The 25,687-nt window shown below is 44.8% G+C and overlaps 1 protein-coding gene across 2 annotated transcripts in view; it reads left to right on the top strand.

The window, feature by feature from the left end:
• The window catches only part of LMBRD1 (LMBR1 domain containing 1), a 686,985-nt gene that overhangs the window by 415,221 nt on the left and 246,077 nt on the right, over nt 1–25,687 (top strand). For both annotated transcript variants that reach the window (XM_086926465.1, XM_086926466.1), the window contains one exon: nt 21,965–22,067. In XM_086926465.1, the coding sequence (XP_086782591.1) occupies nt 21,965–22,067 (103 nt within the window). The remainder of the gene's footprint in view (nt 1–21,964; nt 22,068–25,687) is intronic.

The following is a 25,687-nucleotide window of genomic DNA, read 5'->3' as shown; positions in this document are numbered from 1 at the left end:
TTATTTCCTTTAGTAGGTTCAGTGTCATTTATACCAATTTAACAGTCTGTTTGTAACCCTTGGTAGGGAGGGAATTCCAAAGACGAGCTTGTGTAAGCAGAAAAGCGCCGTGCTGCATCAGGTAGGAGAAGTTCCATCCTGCAGTCTTCAAACCTGTTGAAGCGGAGCTCCTCTCCACGGCATGGGCGGCCGTGAGAAATGTTGCATACAAATTGCCCAAAAGCAGCGAGAGGGCACACCACGGCACTGTACCTTCCGGTATTCTAGCCTCGCTGCAGCTCGCTTTTGTTTCCCCAAAGTATTCCAATCTGCCTCTGCCGACGCGTTTCGAGGCTAAGTACGCCTCTTCATCATGGGCTGGCAGGTACAAAAACACTGACACGCACCTCCATTGAACATCGTCGTTTATTCAAAATTGCTCCCACAGTGGGCGTGGCATAATTCAATAGCGTGATGAAGTTCTGGGAATTGTAGTCCCCTTTGGAGGTGCCAATTATTTCCTTTAGTAGGTTCAGTGTCATTTATACCAATTTAACAGTCTGTTTGTAACCCTTGGTAGGGAGGGAATTCCAAAGACGAGCTTGTGTAAGCAGAAAAGCGCCGTGCTGCATCAGGTAGGAGAAGTTCCATCCTGCAGTCTTCAAACCTGTTGAAGCGGAGCTCCTCTCCACGGCATGGGCGGCCGTGAGAAATGTTGCATACAAATTGCCCAAAAGCAGCGAGAGGGCACACCACGGCACTGTACCTTCCGGTATTCTAGCCTCGCTGCAGCTCGCTTTTGTTTCCCCAAAGTATTCCAATCTGCCTCTGCCGACGCGTTTCGAGGCTAAGTACGCCTCTTCATCATGGGCTGGCAGGTACAAAAACACTGACACGCACCTCCATTGAACATCGTCGTTTATTCAAAATTGCTCCCACAGTGGGCGTGGCATAATTCAATAGCGTGATGAAGTTCTGGGAATTGTAGTCCCCTTTGGAGGTGCCAATTATTTCCTTTAGTAGGTTCAGTGTCATTTATACCAATTTAACAGTCTGTTTGGAACCCTTGGTAGGGAGGGAATTCCAAAGACGAGCTTGTGTAAGCAGAAAAGCGCCGTGCTGCATCAGGTAGGAGAAGTTCCATCCTGCAGTCTTCAAACCTGTTGAAGCGGAGCTCCTCTCCACGGCATGGGCGGCCGTGAGAAATGTTGCATACAAATTGCCCAAAAGCAGCGAGAGGGCACACCACGGCACTGTACCTTCCGGTATTCTAGCCTCGCTGCAGCTCGCTTTTGTTTCCCCAAAGTATTCCAATCTGCCTCTGCCGACGCGTTTCGAGGCTAAGTACGCCTCTTCATCATGGGCTGGCAGGTACAAAAATATTATATATATATATATATATATGTATATATATATGTATATTATATTTAGTGCCTTCTTTGAAGGTTGTAGAGACTTCTCTTTGAAATGCTTGGAATTTTCTGACTCCATGCTCTGGCTGCAGGACCAATACAGTGGCGACTAGTCCTTTTTGTGAAGGCAGAGGACAGCCTATTCAGTTGAAAGTGCCAAAATCCGCCCCTCCCATCCTGCCAGCAGATGGCCCATTCCGGCACTCCTAATCCCTCTATTGTGTGATTGTCTGGAAGCAATTCACAAATTCTAACTGCCAACTACACCCAGTCATGATACCTAGGATAGGCTGCAGGCACCACATGGCTGAGGACAGGAAAAAGCTAAATTTCTAACAGCAAAAACAGCAAGGTTATAGATGAAATGCTTGAATTGTTCATAGCCACTGGCAGTCGCCCGGGCCACATCCCAAACCATCATATTTTGCTCACCATGCTACCCAAGTTTGGACAAAGCCATATGCAAATCAGCCTTGACCCTGTTCCTCACAGGAACAGTTCATCCCAAACAGAACCGTAGCACAACGATCCCTGGACTGTCTCTTAAATACGATTTCATAGATACCAAACATGAAATGCTGATCCCTCGCTAATCAAAAATAGCACTTATTAAACATAATAAAGCAACCCAATGTTATCCAGTATGACAGGTAGGTCTCTCAGTGGTAAAAAACTAATGTAGGAGTTTTTCACTGCCAGCACATCTAAAACATATCAGAATATGTCCAGCCTTTTGATTACAATGCACCCGGCCCTATGGGCTACCAAGGGCCTACCTTAGGGGTGACTTATATGTAATAAAAAGGGAAGTTTAAGGCTTGTCAAGTGGGTTATATTGCCAAGTTGAATTTGCAGTTCAAAACTGCATTCCGGCTGCAATGGCATGCTTGGGACATGTTTAGGGGCTACTTAAGTTGCTGGCACAATAAGTGTTGAAGAGCCACTAGTAGAATTTAATTTACAGCCCTTGGGTATTGGTATACCACTCTACAATGGACCTATAAGTAAATTGAATATGCCAATTAGGTGTAATCCAATCTTACTATGTTTAGTGAAGTGAGCACAAGCACTTTAGCATTGGTTAGCGGTAGTAAAGTGCAGAGTCCTAAAGCCAACAAAAACTAATTGTAGCAATAATGGAGGGAAAAAGGCAAAATGTATGGGATATGGCCACCTTAAGGTTCACCAGTCTTATGTGTCTTTTCCTCCTTTACTCCTTTCCAGCAGAAAGTGGGAGAGAACTACTTAATCTCCTGGGAGTTCTCATTACTAAAGCAGAAGTACTAGATAAACCCACCATCACTATTGGAATGGTCTGGCCCAGGAGGGTATTCCTGCTTGAAGTCCATTCCCTGTAAGCAAATGAGCCACCTCAACAGCATCTGCTTATACAATTAATTATTTGGAAAAGTCAGGGCCTTGGGTACAGGGGTTGTGCACTGTCAGGACCCAAAGACCTGCTCATGTGCTTGGCAGTGTGACATCGACCAAAGCATACCAAGAAACACATGGTGCCTATTCTTGGTCTGAATTAGTGAGTTTAAGGAGAACCAAGATGGCCGCCCTAGTGCCCACACCGCGGAATGGGGTGGCGGTCTAGACTTTCCTGCGCAGCTGAGGAGAATGTGAGGTGATGCCCGAGCGCCCGGCTACTTGCGCACTTCACCACAGTCAACCGCCGGAGTAGACGTTCCTTGAAGAAGTCCTAGGTTTCATCGAGTATTCCCCTCGTTTTTGCCTGATAGTTCGTTTTTCCCTTTTCGAGTGCCAAACACAGTGAGGAGCAATCGTAGAAGACTCGGTGCGTTTATCCAAGCGCAAGTCAAAGGTGAGGATTGGTAACGACGACGACTCCAGGAGCAGAAGCGCTTCCACGTCGTCAGCTGAGGAGGAAGAGTGACGTTTGTGCCGAACAGCAGAATCACGGGGATAACGACACTCCTGTTGAGAAGCTGTTTCCCCTAAGACAGAGCTAAGTCAAAGCGTCTGAATACTAATAGAGACTAGATAATTAGAACTTACCTGACAACAAGATTTCGTGCATTTCAAAAATCTGAAAGACAAAATACATGAGAGAAAACCATTAGTAGTTATTTTGAGTTAAGCACAGAAGGACAAAAGACCAGCATCGTATATGTATATATGTGTAAATATTCACCAGAAAAAAAACGTTTTTTATGACTCCATTTCACAAAACCTGTAAGAAATAAAAGAACTGAATCAGGAGAAGTGGTTGCAGATGTAAAATAGCACAAAGGTCACGGAGAGTGAGATAACAGAACCCCAGATAAAGAACAGCTCTTCTAGTTAGTGAAGTAAATGCACTTACTACATTAGGTTATAGAGAGAGTGTAGGTGTAAGGAAACCAAGTACTAAATCTGTTATTTATCCTTACTTAGTAACAACTAACCAGAGAAGGAAGCCTATCACAACAAAAAAATGAAGAGAAGCAAAAGTCCAGTAAAGCCAGGGTGGGTGAGATATTAATACCAATTAATACATGTAAGAGTAAAAGGAGAGTAGAGTTTGTAGTATAATGGTGTATTAATTTACAGGTTCCAGAGCAAGAATAGAGAACGTTTGGCAAGTAGCTGACGGAAGGAGCCAATTCTGGACCTGTCTCTTTTTTGTTTGTTATTTTATCCAATTCCCCCGTCCCTTGAGGTAATGACTGGGAGGTTCTGTAGAAAGACCTCAGGGCATTGCTAAGAGGGATTTGGGATCTAGCATCTCTGTTCCCGTGCAAGAACTGGTAAGCCAACGTAATCTTTAGCTTCGAGTTCTGACAGAGTGAAGTGCCAAGTTGCCTTTGCACCTGAACAGAGATGGCAGAAGGAATTGATGTACAATCCTTAGGAACCATTCTAGATGCTATACAGAAAGAATTGGGAGCAGTAAGTGAAGAAAATCGTAACCTTAGACAAGAGGTAGTCAGCGCCAGGAAAGAAACTGCTGAACTAGCGCTAAGATTAAGGCAGACTAGTAGCCTAGAGAGAGAGGCGATGAATCCTGTGCAAGAAGCCACTAATAGATCAACCACGCAAGTCATTCCTTCTCTGTCCCCAGTTATTCCACTAGCAGCCCCTGAAAGATTTAACGGGAACCGCAGAAGGCGCAAATATTTCTTTCCCAATGCTCCTTACATTTTATGTGCCGCCCTTCGATATTCCCTGACGCGCAGTCTAAAGTAGCTTTCATACTCTCATATCTGAGTGGGGATGCAGCTTCATGGTCCATGCCCTTGATCCTTTATTGAGAAACTTTGAGGAATTTAAACAAGAATTCCTTCGGATATTTGACAGACGAAGAATATCTCAAGTGGTGGATAACGAACTACTCGACCTGCGGCAAGGAAACCGAGATCTAATTTTGTATCTGGCCCAGTTTAATAAGCTGGTTGTGGAGACTAACTGGCTAGAAAGCAAGCAGTGTTTTACTGCGGTTTAAGAGACGAATTAAAAGACACTTTGGCTCAAATTCCGAATCGACCAACAGAGATCTCAGCTCTAATAGACTTTGTCTTGGAGATAGATTTCCGCCAGGGAGAAAGAAGAGGAGAAAAAGGACCTTAGAACGATAATCCTCAGGTTTGAAAGAGCTTTAACCGAAGGCACAAAAAGTTCGGACACCCAATCTGGAACAGAACCAATGCAGATTGGAACGATAAGAGGGCCTCTATCTAAGGAAGAGAAGGACAAGAGAAGAGCTAGCAACTTGTGTATGTATTGTGGATCCAATGGGCATTTTGTTAGGAATTGCCCAAAGAAACCCAAAAGCACCTTCAAGCCGAAGGAAAACTAATAGCACCACCTATGGATGGAGTTGAACAGGTAGGTGCGATCTCAGAAAAGACTCCACAGGAACACCAGGTGGCGAATACGCTGCAATTGGCGGCTCTGCATTTGAATCGTCTATGGAAGCGAGATTTAGGCAAACAACTCTAACAGATGTATCGGTCATGATAGATTCAGGAGCCACCGGAAACTTCTGTGACTTAAGGTTTGCGGCCAAGGTGGGCATTCAAGCCTTCCAGAAGACAAAGAGTGAGCCTGTCCGGGCAGTGGACGGAACAAACCTTTTGTCAGGACCAATAGTAAGCCACACAAAGAAAAGATCCAGTTCAATTTAATTGATGCTCCACAGTTTCAGCTAATTCGTGGTCTTCTGTGGCTTACTGAACACAATCCTACGATCTACTGGAGTTCCAAAACTATCGTGATGGACTCAAATTATTGTCATGAAAATTGTTTTGGTGTAAGAGAGAAAACCTTGGAGAGCAATCCAGCCTTATCTTTATGTTCAACTGGGTATTCTATTTATTTATTTATTTATTTATTTATTTTTGACATTTCTAAAGCGCGACAAATACCCGCAGGCGTCTCGGCGCTGGGAGATACACTTACTTGTGAGACAGGGAGCTGAAAAGGATGGAAGGACGTTTTTGGTCAAACAGCCATGTCTTTAAGAGTTTGCGGAACTGAAAAAGGGAGGGACTAAACCTGATGTTTTGGGGAAGAGTATTTCACAGTTTGGGTGCTGCCACTAAAAAGCAGCGATCGCCCCAGGTCACTGTTTTGGAGCGTGGAATAACTAGTTGGTTGAGGGTGGCAGAACGAAGCAGTCTGCTCGGTTTGTAAGGTTGAAGTTGATCTTTAAGAAAATGGGTTCCTTGATTATTAAGTGCCTTATAAACTATGCATAAGGATTTGAAGTGTATTCTGTTCCGGATCGTCAGCCAATGATATTCCTTTATGGTTTTTGATATAGGTTCATATTTGGTTTTCCCAGAGAGCAGACGTACTGCGGCATTCTGTATTGTTTGTAATTTCCTTGTGACTCTGGACTGGGCATTGAGAAATAAACCATTACAGTAGTCTAGGGATGACAAAACTAAGGAGCTGACCAATGTTTTAATAGCTGTTTCCGGGAGAAAAGGACAGATCTTTCTGATCATTTTCAGTTTGTAATGGGCTGTAGTAGCTGTTTTATTTGCATGGTCCATGAAATTGAGTCCTTCGTCAAAGGTGACTCCCAGATTTCTGACTTTAGCAGTCGGGCTCGGGGGAGTACCAAAGGCTTCTGGCCATCAACATGATGGCCAGGGTGGGAGAAGGGGTCCAAAAATCAGTACCTCAGTTTTTTCTGAGTTCAGTTTTAAGCAATTGGTGGCCATCCATTCTCCTATGTCAAGCAATCCATTTTTAAATTTCTTCGCTACTTGGTCTCCGTCGCCTTTGATGGCCATTACCAACTGCGTATCGTCGGCATAGGAGGTTAGGCTCATCCCATGTGCTTTGATGCCATTAGCAAGGTCCGACACATAGATGTTGAAAAGTGTCGGACTAAGGGATGAGCCTTGGGGAACTCCGCATGGCGACGAAAGTTGAGCAGATTGAAAAGGTCCAAGAGTAACTGCTTGTGTTCTTCTAGCCAGAAAAGACGCAAGCAGATCTTTGGCAGAATGACAGATGCCGAGCTTTCCAACACGGTCGACCAAGATGGTATGGTCGACCGTTTCGAAGGCTGCAGATAGATCCAGCAGTACCAGGATTGCTGTTCCACCTTGGTCCCTAATTGCCCTAACATCATCGGCTGCCTTGATCAAGGCTGTTTCAGTCCCGTGATACTTCCGGAAACCGAATTGAGTATCGTCCAGGAGATGATGTTTTTCAATATATTCCGATAATTGCAAATTCATGGCCTTTTCAACCACTTTGGCTACGAACGGAAGACTCGCAATGGGCCTGTAGTTTTTCAGTTCATTTTTAATGAGGGAAGGTTTTTTTAATAAGGGTTTTAGTAAGGTGTTTTTTAACGATTCCGGATATATCCCTGACACCAGAATGGAATTGCAAACTTGTGTAATTACTGGGATAATGGACTCCATGACAGGTGGTAGGACTGAGAAAGGACATGGGTCCAGTGCAGATCCTGTTTTGATTGTTGACACAATTGTCCCTATGAGGTCACTTGTGAGTGCTTGAAAGCTAGGAAAAGTATTTGCCGGAGGAGTCATGGGAGAAGCGGCTGTCACCAGTGGAGATTTGGCAGTAAAGGCTTGATAAATATCGTCCACCTTGGTGAAAAAGTATGTAGCCAAGGCATCACAAAATGCTTGTGACGGAGGAGGAGTGAGGTCAGGGGCGTTGCCTGACAATGTTTTAGTGATCTGGTATAGTTGTTTGCTAGAATTTTTGGCTTTAAGAATTTGATCTGAGTAGAAGGATTTTTTAGCTTTTATGATCATTGCTTTATAGAGCGCCAATGATTCTTCATAGCAGATCTTGCTTGCTGTGTCATAGGTTTTCCTCCAAAGCCTTTCCTTGTTCCTATTTCTTTGTTTTTGTAACCTTAGATCCTCAGTGTACCATGGGGCGGTTGGTTTAGCTCTATTTCTGGATAATGACTTGGTGGGAACTAGGTGGTTGGTTGCATGGCCCAACCAGGTCTGGAATAATTGTATTGTCACACACATTCTATGTGTGTGATAAACGTCCAAGAAATTCCTGAAGAGTATGAGGAGTTCAAAGAAGTGTTCAATGAGGTGGAGGCGGAACAACTACCTCCACACCGGGCCTATGACTGCAAGATAGAATTGGAGCCTGGTTTGAATCTACCCTGCAGTCGTGTTTATGCATTGACGGAGACGGAACACCATCACTTAAAAGAGTACTTGGATAAATATTTAGCCAACGGGTTTATTCGGCCTTCGCAGTCCCCGGTCTCATCTCCGTTATTTTTCGTGCCAAAAAAGGAGGGAGACTTACAGAGGTGTATCGACTTCAGGGCTATCAACAAGATCACCAAGAAGAACCGGTATCCCCTGCCATTGATCTCAGTCCTCCTAGATCAAGTAAAAGGTGCCCAAGTCTACACAAAATTGGATTTGAGGGGCGCGTACCATCTAGTTCGAATGCGCGAGGTGATGAGTGGAAGACGGCATTTCGGACTAGATTTGTGCTTTTTGAATATCAGGTAATGCCTTATGGTTTATGCAATGCACCAGCAGCCTTTCAACACTTCATCAATGACGTCTTGAAGGAGTTCATTGACCAGTGCTCAATCGTTTACATTGATGACATTTTGATATATTCATCTGATGTCACAAAACATCATGAACAAGTCAAAGGTGTTTTGAGAAAGCTGCAAGAAAATAAGTTGTTCGTAAAATTGGAAAAATGCTTTTTCGACGTTTCGCAAGTGGAGTTCTTAGGTTTCGTCATTTCACCTACCGGAATACTGATGGACCAGCGAAAAGTGGAAGCTGTTACGAACTGGGAATCTCCAACGAGTGTGAAAGAAGTCCAAGACTTCATTGGATTTGCTAATTTTTATCGGAGATTTATTAAAGAGTTCTCTCGGAAGATCCTTCCTCTTACTAAACTGCTGAAAAAAGGAACCAAGTTCGAATGGTCAAAGGAGTCGGAGGAAGCCTTTCAGTCTTTGAAAAAAGATTTCACCACGGCGCCTGTGCTGTTACACGCTGACCCTAAAGAACCCTTCTATGTAGAGACGGATGCGTCGGACCAAGCCGTGGGTGGAGTATTATCCCAGCGACACAAGACCACGGGTCAGTTGCATCCAGTTGCTTACCGATCCAGAAAACTGACTCAGGCAGAAATCAACTACACCATCACGGAGAAGGAATTATTGGCTATAAAGGATGCCTTTAAGGAATGGCAACATTATTTGATGGGAGCCCAACATCAAGGGTCGGTGTTTACAGATCATCGCAATTTGAAATTCTTAAAGACAGCCAGAACCCTTACACCCAGACAATTGAGATGGTCTTTGTATTTTGCAGACTACAATTTTGTGATTACGTATCGTCCTGGAGCCCAAAATGGAAAGGCGGATGCATTATCCCGAATAGGCACAGAAGCTCAGAAAACTTTCACAGAGAACCAACCAATCAAGGAGTGGGCAAAGGAAGATTTGAATAGGAAGATTATTCGGCAACTGCCCTAATATCATGATGCCTTGTATGTTCCCACTACGGAGCTACAACAACAAGTGATGCGCGAGAGCCATGATGATAAAATGGCCGGGCTTAAAGGAGAAGCCAAAACTGAGGAATTGATGAAGAACACTATTGGTGGCCCAAGATGACTTAAGATATTGAGAAGTATGTTAAGTCATGTGAGATCTGCTCTTAGGGAAAGTCAGAACGGCAGGCTCCAAAGGGTCTGTTGCAACCCTTACCCACACCTCCTTATCCATGGCACACAGTAACCCTCGATCTTATCACGGAGTTACCCATTAGTCAAGGCTTTGATACCATTCTTGTAGTAGTGGATGCCTTTTGCAAAATGGCCCACTTTACAGCATTAAAAGGGGTTCCAACGGCCAAACAGTTAGCAACTCATTTCAGTTCCCAGATAGTTAAGATACATGGGATACCTAAGATTGTAATATCAGACAGAGGTTCTCAGTTTGTGTCGCATTTCTGGAAGGCCTTTATGGAAGGATTAGGTACAGAGGTTAGATTCTCCACTAGCTATCACCCCGAGACTGATGTGCAGACAGAGAGGGTAAACCAAGAATTAGAACAATATCTGCGACTGATTCTTTTGAAAGAAGGAGGTGATTGGTCGGATTATCTGTGGACTGCGGAATTTGCCCACAATAATGCGAAGAATAGTTCAACAGGCTACTCCCCCTTTTTCTTAAATTATGGCAGACATTGGAATGCTACCATTCGACAAACGGATGTATCAGTCCCCGCAGTTAAAGAAGTAGTTTCACATCTACGTCAAATACAGCAAAGGGCAGGAAACAATCTTAAGGTAGCTAAGGAAAGGTACAAAAGTTACGCAGAGGGCCTTCCTTGACTACAGGAGATCGAGTTTGGCTAAGCACAAAGAACTTAAGATTAAAAGGAAACCGAAAATTTCAACCTCGTTTTATTGGCCCGTATCCAGTGGAAGAAAAGGTTAATGAGGTCACCTATCGATTGAAGTTACTCACTGGGTTGAAGATCTATCCAGTTTCTCATGTTTCTTTGCTAAAGAAAGCTTCCACAGACTTGAGGATTCAATCACCCCCAAAACCAATCCAGGTAGAGACAGGAACTGAGTTTGAAGTAAAAGAAATTTTAGAATCGAAAAGGTCCAGAGGAAAATTGTACTATTTGATAGACTGGAAGGGTTATGGTCCAGAGGAGCGATCTTGGGAGCTAAGTGAGGATGTTCATGCCCCTAGATTAATCAAGTCATTTCATCAGCGTTTTCCCATGAAACCCAGGGAGAGAGAACCTGCCTTGTTGGGGGGTACTGTCAGGACCCAAAGACCTGCTCATGTGCTTGGCAGTGTGACATCGACCAAAGCATACCAAGAAACACATGGTGCCTATTCTTGGTCTGAATTAGTGAGTTTAAGGAGAACCAAGATGGCCGCCCTAGTGCCCACACCGCGGAATGGGGTGGCGGTCTAGACTTTCCTGCACAGCTGAGGAGAAGGTGAGGTGATGCGCGAGCGCCCGGCTACCTGAGCACTTCACCACAGTCAACCGCCGGAGTAGACGTTCCTTGAAGAAGTCCTAGGTTTCATCGAGTATTCCCCTAGTTTTTGCCTGATAGTTCGTTTTTCCCTTTTCGAGTGCCGAACACAGTTAGGAGCAATCGTAGAAGACTCGGTGCGTTTATCCAAGCGCAAGTCAAAGGTGAAGATTGGTAACGACGACGACTCCAGGAGCAGAAGCGCTTCCACGTCGTCAGCTGAGGAGGAAGAGTGACGTTCGTGCCGAACAGCAGAATCATGGAGATAACGACGCTCGTGTCGAGAAGCTGTTTCCCCTAAGACAGAGCTAAGTGAAAGCGTCTGAATACTAATAGAGACTAGATAATTAGAACTTACCTGACAACAAGATTTCGTGCATTTCAAAAATCTGAAAGACAAAATACATGGGAGAAAACCATTAGTAGTTATTTTAAGTTAAGCACAGAAGGACAAAAGACAAGCATCGTATATGTATATATGTGTAAATATTCACCAGAAAGAAAACGTTTTTTGATGACTCCATTTCACAAAACCTGTAAGAAATAAAAGAACTGAATCAGGAGAAGTGGTTGCAGAGTAAGATGGCACAAAAGTCACGGAGAGTGAGATAACAGAACCCCAGATAAAGAACAGCTCTTCTAGTTAGTGAAGTAAGTGCACTTACTACATTAGGTTATAGAGAGAGTGTAGGTGTAAGGAAACCAAGTACTAAATCTGTTATTTATCCTTAATTAGTAACAACTAACCAGAGAAGGAAGCCTATCACAACTAAAAAACGAAGAGAAGCAAAAGTCCAGTAAAGCCAGGGTGGGTAAGATATTAATACCAATTAGTAAATGTAAGAGTAAAAGGAGAGTAGAGTTTGTAGTATAATGGTGTATTAATTTACAGGTTCCAGACCAAGAATAGAGAACGTTTGGCAAGTAGCTGACGGAAGGAGACAATTCTGGACCAGTCTCTTCTTTGTTTGTTATTTTATCCAGTTCCCCCGTCCCTTGAGGTAATGGCTGGGAGGTTCTGTAGAAAGACCTCAGGGCATTGCTAAGAGGCATTTGGGACCTAGCATCTCTGTTCCTGTGCAAGAACCGGTAAGCCAACGTAATCTTTAGCTTTGAGTTCTGACATGCACATGGCCTGTTTAAATGTCAAAGGATTTCTGACAGGCGTCTGTTTAAATCACTTTCTTGGGTTGCTTCTTGGAAGTCAGCTTAGTCGTCCTGTAGTAACCAGTTAGATCCAGGTAGCCCCTCATATCTGAGTTTTAGTGGACTCCCAGGTCAGGATAGTTTCTATTTTGTCCTGGAGGGGCTGCACTTTAACCCCGCCCACAAGGTGTCCTAAGTACACATGAGAACCCTCCCCTATCTAGCACTTATTAGCCTTGATAGTCAGACCTGCTTGCTGGAAAGTCTAAAGAGATGGCCCTCCGAGCTTCTATGGAAGAGAACTATATGATCCAGGTCTTGGTTCACCAGCCACTGGAAGGTGACAGGGACATTTTTCAGACCATAGGGCATTAACTTAAATTGGAAGTGGCCCTCTGGTGTGGAAAAGGCTGAGCTCACAAAAACTCTTTAGTGTCTCCTTTGCGGCACAGAACTACCCTGGGAAAGGATTCATCATTTCCTCCACAGATGGCAAGCCATTACGTCAAACAAGTGGATCCTCCAAATTGTCAATTGGGGATATGCCCTCCTGTTTCTTTCTACCCCACTTCACCTTCCAACACCATCAGAACAACGGACTGAGGGCCACGTGTTGGTTTGCAACAGCAAGTGCTGGCCCTTCTGGCCAAACGGGCCATCAAGAGGTTTCTGGCCTTGGAAGTAGGGTAAGTAGTTGTTACTCCTAATACTCCCTTTTTCCGGAAAAGGACAAAGGCCTTTGTCCTAGTTTAGATGTTCACCCTTTAAACGCCTTCCTGCAGAAGAACACATTTAAGATGCTCATGCTGGCCCAGTTTTTGTCTGACCTAGATGCTGGAGACAGGATGGTGACATTGGACCTTCTAGACTCTTGTTTCCATACTCCTGTTCTGTAGGCCCTCTGGTGTTGTCAGTGGTTCACAATGGGCATGGGGAATTTTCAGTATGCAGGGCTCCCTGTTGGCCTCAACAGTGTCCCTCAGGTGTTCACAAAATTAATGGTGGTGATAGCAGCACACTTTAGAATGTCAGAGGCCTTCCCCCTATCGTGATGACTGACTGTTGAAGGTGGGCTTGGTTGTTTACCACCTTCAGGTGGAAGCGAACCGTCTAGCATCGTTGGAGTTCACTATCAATGAGTCAATGTCACACCTGACTCTTTAGCAGATGCTCCCGTTCATCTGAGCTGCTCTGGATATGGTACAGTTTTTCACTTTTCCACCGTGGCAGAGAGTCTATGACATTCACGCTATGATCTTGATGTTTCAGCTTCCATCCTGGATCTCGGTGCGGATGACTCTGAGGCTGCTGGGATTGTTGGATCCAGCATCTCACTGTTGAAACATGCCAGCTGGCATATGTAGACTCTGCAGTTGAACCTGAAGTCCTAGAGGGCACAGGACCAGAGGAATCTGCCTAATTGTATCCAGATTTTGGATTTATTCCTGGCTCAGCTAAGACTAGCTTTTGGCATAGTTTAAGGCAACCTGTCAGCTGCCATTTCGTTTTCCTGTTGCCAGATCAGCCTCTGTTTAAATCACCTGTTATGATGAGATTTTTGAAAGGTTTGGAATAATTATAGCAACCGAAGCTCTCTGTGATGCCACATTAGGATTTAAAGTTGGTTCTTTCTTTTATACGGTGTACTCCTTTGAGCAGGTGTGCAATTGCGACCTTGTTTCGTGACCCTCAAAATGGTCTTTGCCTTTGCCATAATTTCGGCTTGACGTGTGAGGGAGTGTCAGGGTCTTTCTGTCTTCCTCCTTTCCCAATAAGTTGAAGTTAATGACCTAAGCTTCTTTTCTACCAAAAGTGGTCACATTGTTCACGTCCGACCGGCTGTCACCCTTCTTGCTTTCTTTGCTCTAACTCCTCCCTCAAAATAAGGAGAGAGGCTCCATTGTTTGGTCCCCATGAGACCACTTATTTTATATTGATTGCTCGAAAGAACATTGAGTAAACGATCAGCTCTTTGTTGGGTTTGTTGGTGCAAAGAAGGACAGTCAATAGCTCGATGGATTGTGCTCTGCATCAAGGTCTGCCATGCACTGGCCAGGAAGCAGCCTTTGGAAGGCCTGTGGGTTAATTCCTCCAGAGTCAGAGCTGCAACCACTCTGTTGGCAAGCGGAATACCTGTCCCAGAGAACTGTCTGGCAGTTACATGCACTTCTGTACACATGTTCACTAAGTACTACTGCCTTGATAGCCAAGTCTGAAGAAATTAGCATTTTCCTTGCTCGGTCTTTCAGGACTTTTTTTATGAGTCAGTTCACCGACCAACTTCCTTGGGAGCTACTGCTATGATATCTGTTCACAAGGTGAGGAATCTGCAGTTAGAATTATCCACCAGAAGAACAACTTAGTTACCTTGAGTAACACTTTCTGGTGTATTCTCTGTCTAACCTCAGATTCTTCACTGACCCTCTCATCTCCTCTTTATGTGAATTGTACTCTTTGCCTTCCAAAAATGTCCAAATATCGAGAGCTGCATACTGGTTATGCAAATCTGCTGATGGACTCTGCATCTGAAGGTGTGGACAGCCTAAAAAAGCAACGTTCTATTCCCGTGGGTGGTGCCTATGTGCGGCTCTGCTTGTCAGGTTTTCAGGTTTTAATGTCTTTATTTCGATGATAAAATCATAAAAGACAATTTTGACAAAACATTTAAAAACAGTTTCAAATATCCACATTTTACGAAATCTTATAAAAATAGTTATGTCTAAGTGTTATCAACAAATATACAGTAGATCTGGAATCCACAGTTAAAAAGTTATTAAACCATTATTGGACAAGAAACAAGACATTAAATATAACAAATCTTAAAAATAAGTTTAACATTTGCTACAAAACGCTATACAGTTTACACATTTTTAGATCATGTGGCAGTTAAATTCCTTCTAGCTCGGATTGCCCATGCCCAACCTAAATATTTGGCCAAACATATCACGGTAAAATCAGATGTGTTTGTTTTTAAAGCCCATATAGCGTCCGAGGATTTTTTGCAATTCATGCGTTTGAAGATGGGTTTTAGCCATTTTGAACGAGGTTCTCTATATTGGGGACAGGCGAACAAAAAATGGCCCTCGGTTTCCTTACATCCGGGGCAGCGACTGCAAAGATTAGTAAGGTTATTGCCCCAAGTTGAAGTAAAGGAATTAAGGGGTAATGAGCCCACCCGAAATTGGTGGTACAATTTTTTGTCCATAGGCCTGGAGATAAGGTCCCAATATGTCTCACGAGCCGGATCCAATTTAAAGCTTAAAAAGCGCCCCGTCAGATCTACAGAACTAGAGGCGTGTACCAGAGAAAAGCGAGTTGAGGCCCAAAATAAACCCTTAAATTCCTTTTTCGAGGGGAAGTTGTTAGGGCCTGGCGATGCCCACAGATGACTCAGGCCCATATCACACAGGCTATTTTTCACCGAGCGAAGCCAGGGGATTCGCTCAGAACCCCCAATAGCCTTCACCTCGGTTAGCTCCTTTGCAAAAAGTGCCAAATCCTCCGAGGTCCAAAAGCGCCGCCAAGTGGACACTACTCTGTATCTTGCCATGTCCGTTATTGGAAGGCAACCCATGTCATGGCAAAGGGGGATCAGTGGAGTTGATTGGGGCAGCCCCACCAGGTTGCGAAGAAACCTACACTGGATTCTATACAAGCTCGAGAGGTCCATGAAACCCCATAACTCTGCCCCATAAGAGTGTCGCAGCATTAATTTTAACGTCATAGATTTGTAAGGCGGGGGCAACCCTTTTAGTGATGGATTTCTTTTGCTCACGCAAGAGACAGCCGGTCAGTTGGGCCAGTTTTAACTGTTGGGTCTCTATTTGTGGTTTCCAGGACAGTCGGCAATCCAAAGTGACCCCCAGATACGTCATCGTGTCAACTTGTTCCAGGTTAACCCTGTTTAGTTGTACACTACTACGTATTGTTTTTTTCCTGGAGGAAACCATGAACTTAGTTTTCCCCACATTTATCTGAAGGTCATTTTGATTGCAATAATCCTCAAAGTGATTTAAAGCCCTTTGTAAACCACCCCTTGTCTTTGATAAGAGGAGGGTGTTGTCAGCAAAGATCAACATTGGGAATTTAGTCCCCGCCAGGGACGGTGCATCAGTGTTGATAGACCCGAAGAATTTCACTACCTGATCTATAAAGAGTAGGAATAGGGTGGGAGCGAGAACGCACCCCTGGCGGACTCCTCGTGAAACTGGAAATGAGTCCGTAAATTGCCCTTGTGCCCCCCATCTTACCCTAGCAAAGTTATCTTCGTGTAATCTAATAATCATTTCCACTAATTCCCCCGGCATTCCTAGGTCCCTTAATACCTGCCATAGTTTTCCCCTCGGCACCAAATCAAAAGCTGATTTCAAATCTATGAAAGCAGCGAAGATGGTGCCACCGCCAAGTATGACGACCTTCCAAAAGATCATACAGAACCTCAAGACCTGGTCAACGGTACTTGTACCAGATCTAAAGCCCGCCTGTAATGGAGACAGTATTCCTTCAAGTTCCATCCACCCATGAACCCTCGCCAGGATCATACGAGCAAAAACTTTCTGAAAGCAATCAATTAGGCTGATCGGGCGATAGTTCCCTGGGTTTGATCTATCTCCCTTTTTATGTATGGGGAGGATCTCCGCCCCCTTCCATGTCTTAGGGATGCGGGCACCTCTCGCTATGGTATTAGCTATGCTTGTTAAGTAAGGTACCCAAAGGCCTATATTAGCTTTGAATAGGTCTGCTGGGATTTGATCCAACCCAGGAGCTTTCCCCCTCTTTGTTAACCCTAGTGCAAGCTCCGTTTCCGCTTCAGTAAAAGACATGGTCGTATTACCAGGGGGTATTGCCGGCAACAGGGTCGATCTAGACATGGAGTCAACAACTACTGGGCAGAATTGGGTGGAGTAATGTTTTATCCAGTCTTCCGCGGAAACATGGTTGGACGGAGTACGGAACTCACCATCCTTTCCACATTTAACAATATCCCAGAATTTGGTCTGGTTATTAGATTTACTGGCGTCCAGAAGATCTGCCCAAAAATCATCTTCCCATTCCTTCTTTGCCTCCCATTGGAGTCTTTTATACCTTTGCCTGGCCACTTTTACTGCGCTCAAGTCTCTAGATTTAACTTTCTCTATAAGGTAACTATGGGCCTCTCTGCACTCTCTGTTGTACCATTTTGCTCTTGGTGCATTCAGATGCCCAGTGTTAGACTTACATGGTTTTGATAGGATAATTTTAAGCTCGGAGAAACATTTATCATGTATGCCCATCATCTTATCTAATTCGCCCTGGCCCCTCTCAACAACAACAGACCTCATGTTATTTAGAGCATTCATCACCACGTTTTCAATGTTGGCCTGTATCGTTACATCATTTGATATAATTGACCATTTCAGTCTCCTCCGGTCATTTGATATGGTTACAACCCCATGCCCCCTCGGATCTGGTTCCCCTAGACTTGTCAGATCATACATTTTGAATTTCAGGGACAGGGGGTTATGGTCACTTTCTGGGCGCATTACAATTTCCATATCATCAATTATGCTCCAATATTCTATTTTTATAAAGATGTAATCAATACGACTCTTCCTCACACCATTGTCAAAAGTTGGGTTGGCTCCAATGTCTGATTTGGTGCGACCGTTCACGGCCCTTAATCCCCATGTGAGGCAAAAAGCTGTCCAATTCAAAGCAGCCTCCGTTGCTTTGACTGGAATTTTATTGGAAAGTTCGGGGATTTTCCATGTGGCATCTTCTTCAAACCCCCAATTATCCTCCGGTAGATACAATGGCTCAATTGTACAGTTGATGTCACCTGCTAACATAATGAATGTGCCTTTATTCCAGCCCGTTAGTAGTGTGTCTAGGGCACCTATCAACTTAGGGCATCGTCCGCCGGGGAGGCCTCTGGAGTATATGTTGATAATGAGCATATCCTGCCCCCCTGCTTTACTCAACCTTATAGCCAGTATATCAGGGTTATCCACATACAATTCAGAAACTGAAAAACACCAGGCCTGTTTTACCCATATGGTTAGTCCCCCTGACGCCCGCCCTTTTATACCTTTTATTGCTGGTTTGAAGAAGTTTATAAATCCAGCCATATAAAACGGAACTGTAGCCCAAGTTTCCTGCAAAAGCACAACCTCGTATTTGCCTATGAACTCCAACCAGTCCTCAGATACCAGGCGGGTCTTGGCTCCAGCAATATTCCAAGACACCATATGTGAGGTTAGTGAGTCTATCTCTGCATGGTTGTTACTGACAGAGAGAGGAGATTGGGGACTCGGTAAACAGGCATCTGTTAATTTGGTTTCTTCTATGTTGGAAATGGTAGCGTTTACCCCCAGAAGCCCCCTCTGCGTTCTGATTTTATTATGGGGCAGGGACAGTAGCTCCTTTGCTGGTTCTACGGTGGGGGTGAATGTAATGTGCACTCCTTCACCTTCCACTATAGCTGAGTTTGGTGACTGGGTCGGTGCACATAGTCAGTCAACCCATTCTAGGTCTGACAGTGCCTCAAAATGGTTATAAAGGGGAGGGTAATATGGAGGGTGGTGAGTTGTGGGCTCTCGGGGCCTCCCCCCTTTGACTTGCCATTGGTTGGGGCCCATATGGTTATTTGGGTATGTGTGGGGGTAAAAATAACCAAGGTGTAAGGTCTGGACATCACCCAAACGAGCAAATCTGGCTTTCCTTTGGATTCTATCCACTACCCAGGGGTCTCTGAATGAAATTAAAATACAGTCCCCTTCCAGATCTTTTTCGCCCCTTCCTACCCATTCCACTCTCCTTACATAGAGGATTTCGGTAGGGGATGATGGGGGGAGTGGGCGATGTTTGTTCAACCAGAATATAACCTTGTTCCTCAAATCCCCTTGAGATTCTTTAATACCCTCTCTTAGGGGGGCCACTCCTGTTAGTACGATGGTATATTTGACGCTTCCGGAGGTAGGTTAACCCTAGGAGGATGTCGTGTATTTTTATTATCAGTCCTCTTGTTCCTGTCTGGATGAGGGGTTTTACTGTCCCTACCCATTGTAGGTGTATGTGCTGGGGTGTTATTTACTGGGGTGTTATTTAGTTGTTTTGATGCACCATTCACTAGATGTTTTTTCCCCTGAGCGTTGTTGACTGCCAATGGATGTTTAGCCTTGGGTGTATCTTTAGTAAGGACTCTACTGACAGTAGTCGATGTGGCAGATGTTATTTTTGCCCCTGTTAACGGTTTCTTATTTATATTAGTAGTTGATGTCCCTGCGGGGATGGTTGTGGTCGTCCCCCCTTTTTGGTTAGCTCCCCCTGTGGAATTAGGGCCCCTTGACTTGATGCCGGTAGCTGTTAGGTTTTGCAGGAGGTCCATATTAATATTGACCGCTGCTTCCAGGACATCTATTTTAGCGGACATTATCCTGGTACTTTCTAGGACCGGAAGCAATAGGGTTTTAAACATTGCTTCCATCTTTGCCAACAAGACGTCGTCACTACTAAGACATGTTGGGCAAGGGTTAGAAGACCCAGAGTGGGCCAATGATGGACAGTACACTATTGGGGGTGCTTGGGTGGTCTGGGAGTGGGAGGAACTATTAACGTGATCTATTTTGGGTTGTTTTTGCACCTTGTCTCCCTGTGGGCTTGAAACATGTTTTCTTTTTCGTGAAACCTGGTTGGTAGTTGCTGGTAGCAAAACAGGAGTACTGGGTAAGGTAGGAACATTTGATTGTGAGGTTCCAGGCGAACTACGCCTGTCGTCCTCAATGAGTTGGCTATCCGCTTCTATACTGGTCAGGTTATTATCAGAGTTCAGTTCCATGTTTTCGTTGGTCGTGGGTGTTGTGGCTTCGACCCCATCCACATGGACTATTACATCGGAGTCTGATGTAGAAATACAGTTAAATGCTGCATTAGTTAAGGGACTTTTAGCACGTGCCAAGGCACCTATTGAGGAGCGTTTCCCAGTGACTAAGTCCAGGGACAATCTGTGCTAAACCAGTTCAATTTCTTTTTCTAATATTCCTGTGGCTCTAGTGATAAAAGCATCTAGGGGGCCTGAAACAACACCCTTTGAGGTTTGGATATGCACTAGACGCTGTTTACCAGATCTTAGGGCCATAATTGGGGGCTGGTGTTAGAGCCTCGAGATGTTGATAAAAGGGGTATAAAGTATGACAAAATATCAGAGTATGAAGTGCACCAGGACTCTAGGCCCAACCCAACCTCGTCCAGCCCCGGACGGCCACAGACCGTCCCGCCCTTGTCCCGGGCTTCTCCCGGCGCCCTCCCGCGCGCTCCCGCGCAGCGGGGATGATGCTTCCCTTTTATTGCAGTATGATTGGTCGAAAGGGGCGGAGCCGGCAGGGAGAGCAGCCCAGGTGGACACGGGCGCGCGGGGACTCCTGGAGCTTGGAGTCCACCGCTACACGCTCGCAGCCCTGCCGGTCTCTAAAGGGCAGACAAACCCCTCCCAACTCCAGATGACCGCTCCTAGCCGCGAAGCGGGACCCGCGATGCGTGTCCGGTGAGGCGTGGCGGCTGAAGCAGGCAGGCAACAACAGGCTCCCTCAGCTCCCTCCTCGGTTCTTCAATCCGTTAGTCCGTCGTTATCAGGCAAGTGATTAACAAGGAATCCACTGAATGCAGGGCAGGACGCCGCTTTATCCTTCCAGGTGGGGGCGGAGCCGGCAGGGAGAGCAGCCCAGGTGGACACGGGCGCGCGGGGACTCCTGGAGCTTGGAGTCCACCGCTACACGCTCGCAGCCCTGCCGGTCTCTAAAGGGCAGACAAACCCCTCCCAACTCCAGATGACCGCTCCTAGCCGCGAAGCGGGACCCGCGAAGGGGGTCCGGCGAGGCGTGGCGGCTGAAGCAGGCAGGCAACAACAGGCTCCCTCAGCTCCCTCCTCGGTTCTTCAATCCGTTAGTCCGTCGTTATCAGGCAAGTGATTAACAAGGAATCCACTGAATGCAGGGCAGGACGCCGCTTTATCCTTCCAGGTGGGGGCGGAGCCGGCAGGGAGAGCAGCCCAGGTGGACACGGGCGCGCGGGGACTCCTGGAGCTTGGAGTCCACCGCTACACGCTCGCAGCCCTGCCGGTCTCTAAAGGGCAGACAAACCCCTCCCAACTCCAGATGACCGCTCCTAGCCGCGAAGCGGGACCCGCAAAGCGGGTCCGGCGAGGCGTGGCGGCTGAAGCAGGCAGGCAACAACAGGCTCCCTCAGCTCCCTCCTCGGTTCTTCAATCCGTTAGTCCGTCGTTATCAGGCAAGTGATTAACAAGGAATCCACTGAATGCAGGGCAGGACGCCGCTTTATCCTTCCAGGTGGGGGCGGAGCCGGCAGGGAGAGCAGCCCAGGTGGACACGGGCGCGCGGGGACTCCTGGAGCTTGGAGTCCACCGCTACACGCTCGCAGCCCTGCCGGTCTCTAAAGGGCAGACAAACCCCTCCCAACTCCAGATGACCGCTCCTAGCCGCGAAGCGGGACCCGCGAAGCGGGTCCGGCGAGGCGTGGCGGCTGAAGCAGGCAGGCAACAACAGGCTCCCTCAGCTCCCTCCTCGGTTCTTCAATCCGTTAGTCCGTCGTTATCAGGCAAGTGATTAACAAGGAATCTCTGCTTGTCACTTCGAGAGCAAAATGACATTGGTGTGGAGCTACACAACACCACCTAAACACACAGGAGTATTGCTCTTAAACATTTGGTTCCAGTCTGACGCCAGGGGAATATTGCGAAGGTAAGTAATCTATGATTGTATAGAGTATCCCCCAGAAAAAGCATTACCAAAAGTAAGTTTCTTGTTCATCTCTACTTTTAGTGAATATAGAAAAAGTCTTTTGAGTCCTAGTGGTGTAGGTTAATAATGAAAAGTATTTGTGGTAGGAATGAAGCATTTCATTAAAGTAACATTCTTTTTTTTTTTTCTAAACAGCCTTGATAAAGCCCTTCATTCATCTGGCATAAATTCTGGCTTTCTGATTCTTGGAACTAATCTCACAAACCCATTAAATATGCTTTTACCAGTTCTTCAGACGGTTAGTTGAAACACTGCTGTTTGTGTTTATTCACCTACATGTTGTATCAATAGATTCAATAATGGTAGAGATCAAAGACTATGACTTTATAAAATAACATTGTGATTTGTCTTATTGCCAATTATAGAAAATCCAAATACACTGTAAACATGCTCAATGGAGAACATTATATTAATGTCTTACCAATCTTGTTCTGTGCACACAACTGTTTTATAGTACGGTGTAGCACATAAGTTAAGAAACATTGGTACATCAAATAAAGTTGTAGTAAACATTTTTATGACAATTTAGTATTGGCTGGCATAAAAATCAACTCAAAAGCTATCACTTATTTGCTCTTTACATTTGGGCAAATGCTTATCTGCAGCTCTTGATATGCTACTCCTGTTCCTCTGTTTTGACCTTCTCTTTATCTTCTTGTCTCTCAATTCTATCTCATTCTCCTTTCTTGGTTCTCTCATTCTTTGCTTCTCCATTCTTATCTCTGTAAGTTTTCCCTCTCCTCTTTTACTCATCTCCTATTTTCATTTCCCTTTGTCTTTCACCCTCTTTTTCTCTTTTCCAATTTAACCCCATCCTTTACCCTTTTCCCTCTTATTATGCCTTGTTTCCTGCTCTTCTTTTCACTGCCTTCTTCTCTCCCACATTCACTCACCTCCCCTTTTTTCCTAACCTGTGACCCTCTCGCCTCCCTCTATTCTCCTTTCTTTATCTTTTCCACCTCTTCACCTCACTGCGGCCAACCCCACACCATGCACGGCCGAAGGCGGTACACGGCTTGGGTGTTGGCTGCCCTCAAGCTTTGGACTCGCAGCCTGGCTGCTGGCCAGGCATTGTGGCCAACCCCACGCTGTGCACGGTCAATGGCTGTGCGTGACAGGTGTTTAGCTACCTGTGTGGGATTGATTCAGCCAGTCGCACACTGCTCATGGCCAGAATCCATGCGATGTAGGGGGTGGCCGCCCGCAGGAGGTTGGCATAGTTAAGTATGGTAGTAAAATATTTCTTCATGTTAAAACACCCCCAGAAATTCACTGAAAAAAACAAAAGTTAAAGTAATTTTATCGAAATGTGAACATGTCAATTTAAACTTAACATCTTAAACTAAAAACAAACACGGACATTCTCAACATGTAATTATTTCAAGTAACTATGTCTCGCGTTCACGCCATGCGCAGCTTATTATCTCACATATTACATCACTATTGGCATGTTCTATGACAACATTGATAACATCAATGATAATATCTGAAATTACATCGTTGATGACAACTGCATGGTGGGGATGCAAGTTATAGTTTCTTGAAGTAACTGTAACTGGTGAGTTATGCGTGTGTGTGTATATATACCTGCATCTAACCAATAGAACAGATAGCATTGTAAAATCATCCTCCTTTTCGCCGACCCAGATGCATTACCATGTTGCATGCTGGGAGTTTGAGTTCTGCATTTACCAGAAACTACAGCTGAGCTGCATTGGCCAGCGGGAGGAGTGTATTGGCCTCAGTAACATTTTAAACAGAGAGGCAGGACTACTGGATTAGATTGACTGGCTCCTAGCAGTGATGGGTGCTGATGAAGGCACGAAAATCGCCGAAATGCATTTGCCGCCACTGACAATTGGTGCATCTGAGAAATAAAAGCATTACCAAAGGATTCCCCCTCAGGCCTCTGCTTTCTCTTATGGAGTGAGTTATGGAATGTATTTTCCAGCGCCAGTCAGAAGCGCTGCACAGATGGCCCTGCCGCATTATGTGACCCGGACAATGCTGGCCTCCGCACTGCTTCGCAGTGCTCTTTGTGGTCGAAGGAACGAATGGTTCGGTGTCCGCCATCATGAGAGGAACTGTATTAAACGGCATGAGGCATCTGCCTCGAACAGAGCGCTGTGTGGCTCCTCAGCTGCCCCTGTGGACCTACTGACCCTGTTGGATGGCTGCGGTGGAACGAGGGGACCGGAGGTGATGTTTCGAAACTTGGGTGCCAGTTTAAGGGTTCTTTCGCCATACCTGCATCTAACCAATACAACAGATAGCATTGTAAAATCATCCTCCTTTTCGCCGACCCAGATGCATTACCATGTTGCATGCTGGGAGTTTGAGTTCGGCATTTACCCGAAACTACCGACAGGTGAGCTGCATTGGCAAGTGGGAGGAGTGTATTGGCCTCGGTAACATTTTAAACAGAGAAGCATGACTACTGGATTAGATTGACTGGCTCCAAGCAGTGATGGGCGCTGATGAAGGCACAAAAATCGCCAAAATGCATTTGCCGCCACTGACAATTGGTGCATCTGATATATATATATATATGTATGTATATATATATATATATATATATATATCCGTCCTTCTGGCGGTCGCCAGTAAGTAGTTATAGTTAGGACCTAGTTTCCATAGGAAATCCACAACATTCTATTTGGAATAACTTTGGCACTGGTCGACGAATCTTCGCGAAATTGAAGAGGAATTAATTACCCAACTTAAAACACGTCGCCTCAGGCCCTGCCCCCTTCCTTCACTATTGAGCAAAATATTCCTCTAAAATCAGCCGAAGTACGAATTCCCATTTACTCACCTGTTATCAGGAGAGACCTCAGTGCTGTATCTTTCGGCCCAGTACTGATCCTGAAAAGTGATTTTAACCGTACTTACCAGTAACTTGAATTTCCTTCCATAGGATATCATTGCATGCTTTATAAAATATATATACATTAAATAATATATAAAATAAAAACAAAAATAGTACAATTTAATATTTAAAAAAAAAATTTCTTACAATTTATATTAAAAATAATGTAATTTAAAAAATAAAATATCTAAAAATAAATACTTTAAAACAATGTAGTAAATCATTATAAAAATATAACAATTAATACATTTAAAAATTATCATTTACAAAACCTTTGAAATTCACTGAAAAAAATGTAGGTTTCAGCCACGTTATAGTTAGGAAATAGCATTTAAAAAACCTTAGAAATTCACTGACAAAACCATAGGTTTCAGGCTCATTATAGTTAGGAATTAGCATATAAAAAACCTTAGATCTTCACGGAAGAAAACATAGGTTTCACACATGTTATAGTTAGCTGGACATTTCACTCCATTGAAATTCCCCCGCTATAGTTAGTACAGCTAACTATAACGCTCCCGCCTGCAATGCACTGCTGATGACGTCACATATTACATCACTCATGACATGGTCAGTGACATCACTCATGACATCACTGATGACATCTCAAATGACATCACTGATGACATCACGGAATACATCATTCTTGTGAAAGAGTGGCAGACCTCCTCTCACCCTAATATAACCTTGGATACACACATTCAAAAATAGAAACTACAATTTTCAAAAAAATGGAGATACCAATACCAGTTACAACAACCTAGTCAGTAATTCCAACATCGACATACACATCCACTCATTCACCAACAGTTCTATATAGTCACTCATACATGTACTCACTCATCATATGTACTCATACACCTATACATCCTGTTACACACCAATACTCATCCATAGAGTTACTCACACACATACTCACACATGCAAATAAACTATCAAACGTCCATTTGCTTGCATATACAGCTATACACACACCACTATACTTACTT

This window comes from Lissotriton vulgaris, chromosome 6 (genome assembly GCF_964263255.1).
Source record: "Lissotriton vulgaris chromosome 6, aLisVul1.2, whole genome shotgun sequence".
Lineage (NCBI taxonomy): Eukaryota > Metazoa > Chordata > Amphibia > Caudata > Salamandridae > Lissotriton > Lissotriton vulgaris.
The sequence above is the reverse complement of the archived record's forward strand: the minus strand, read 5'-3'. Positions and strand labels throughout refer to the sequence as shown.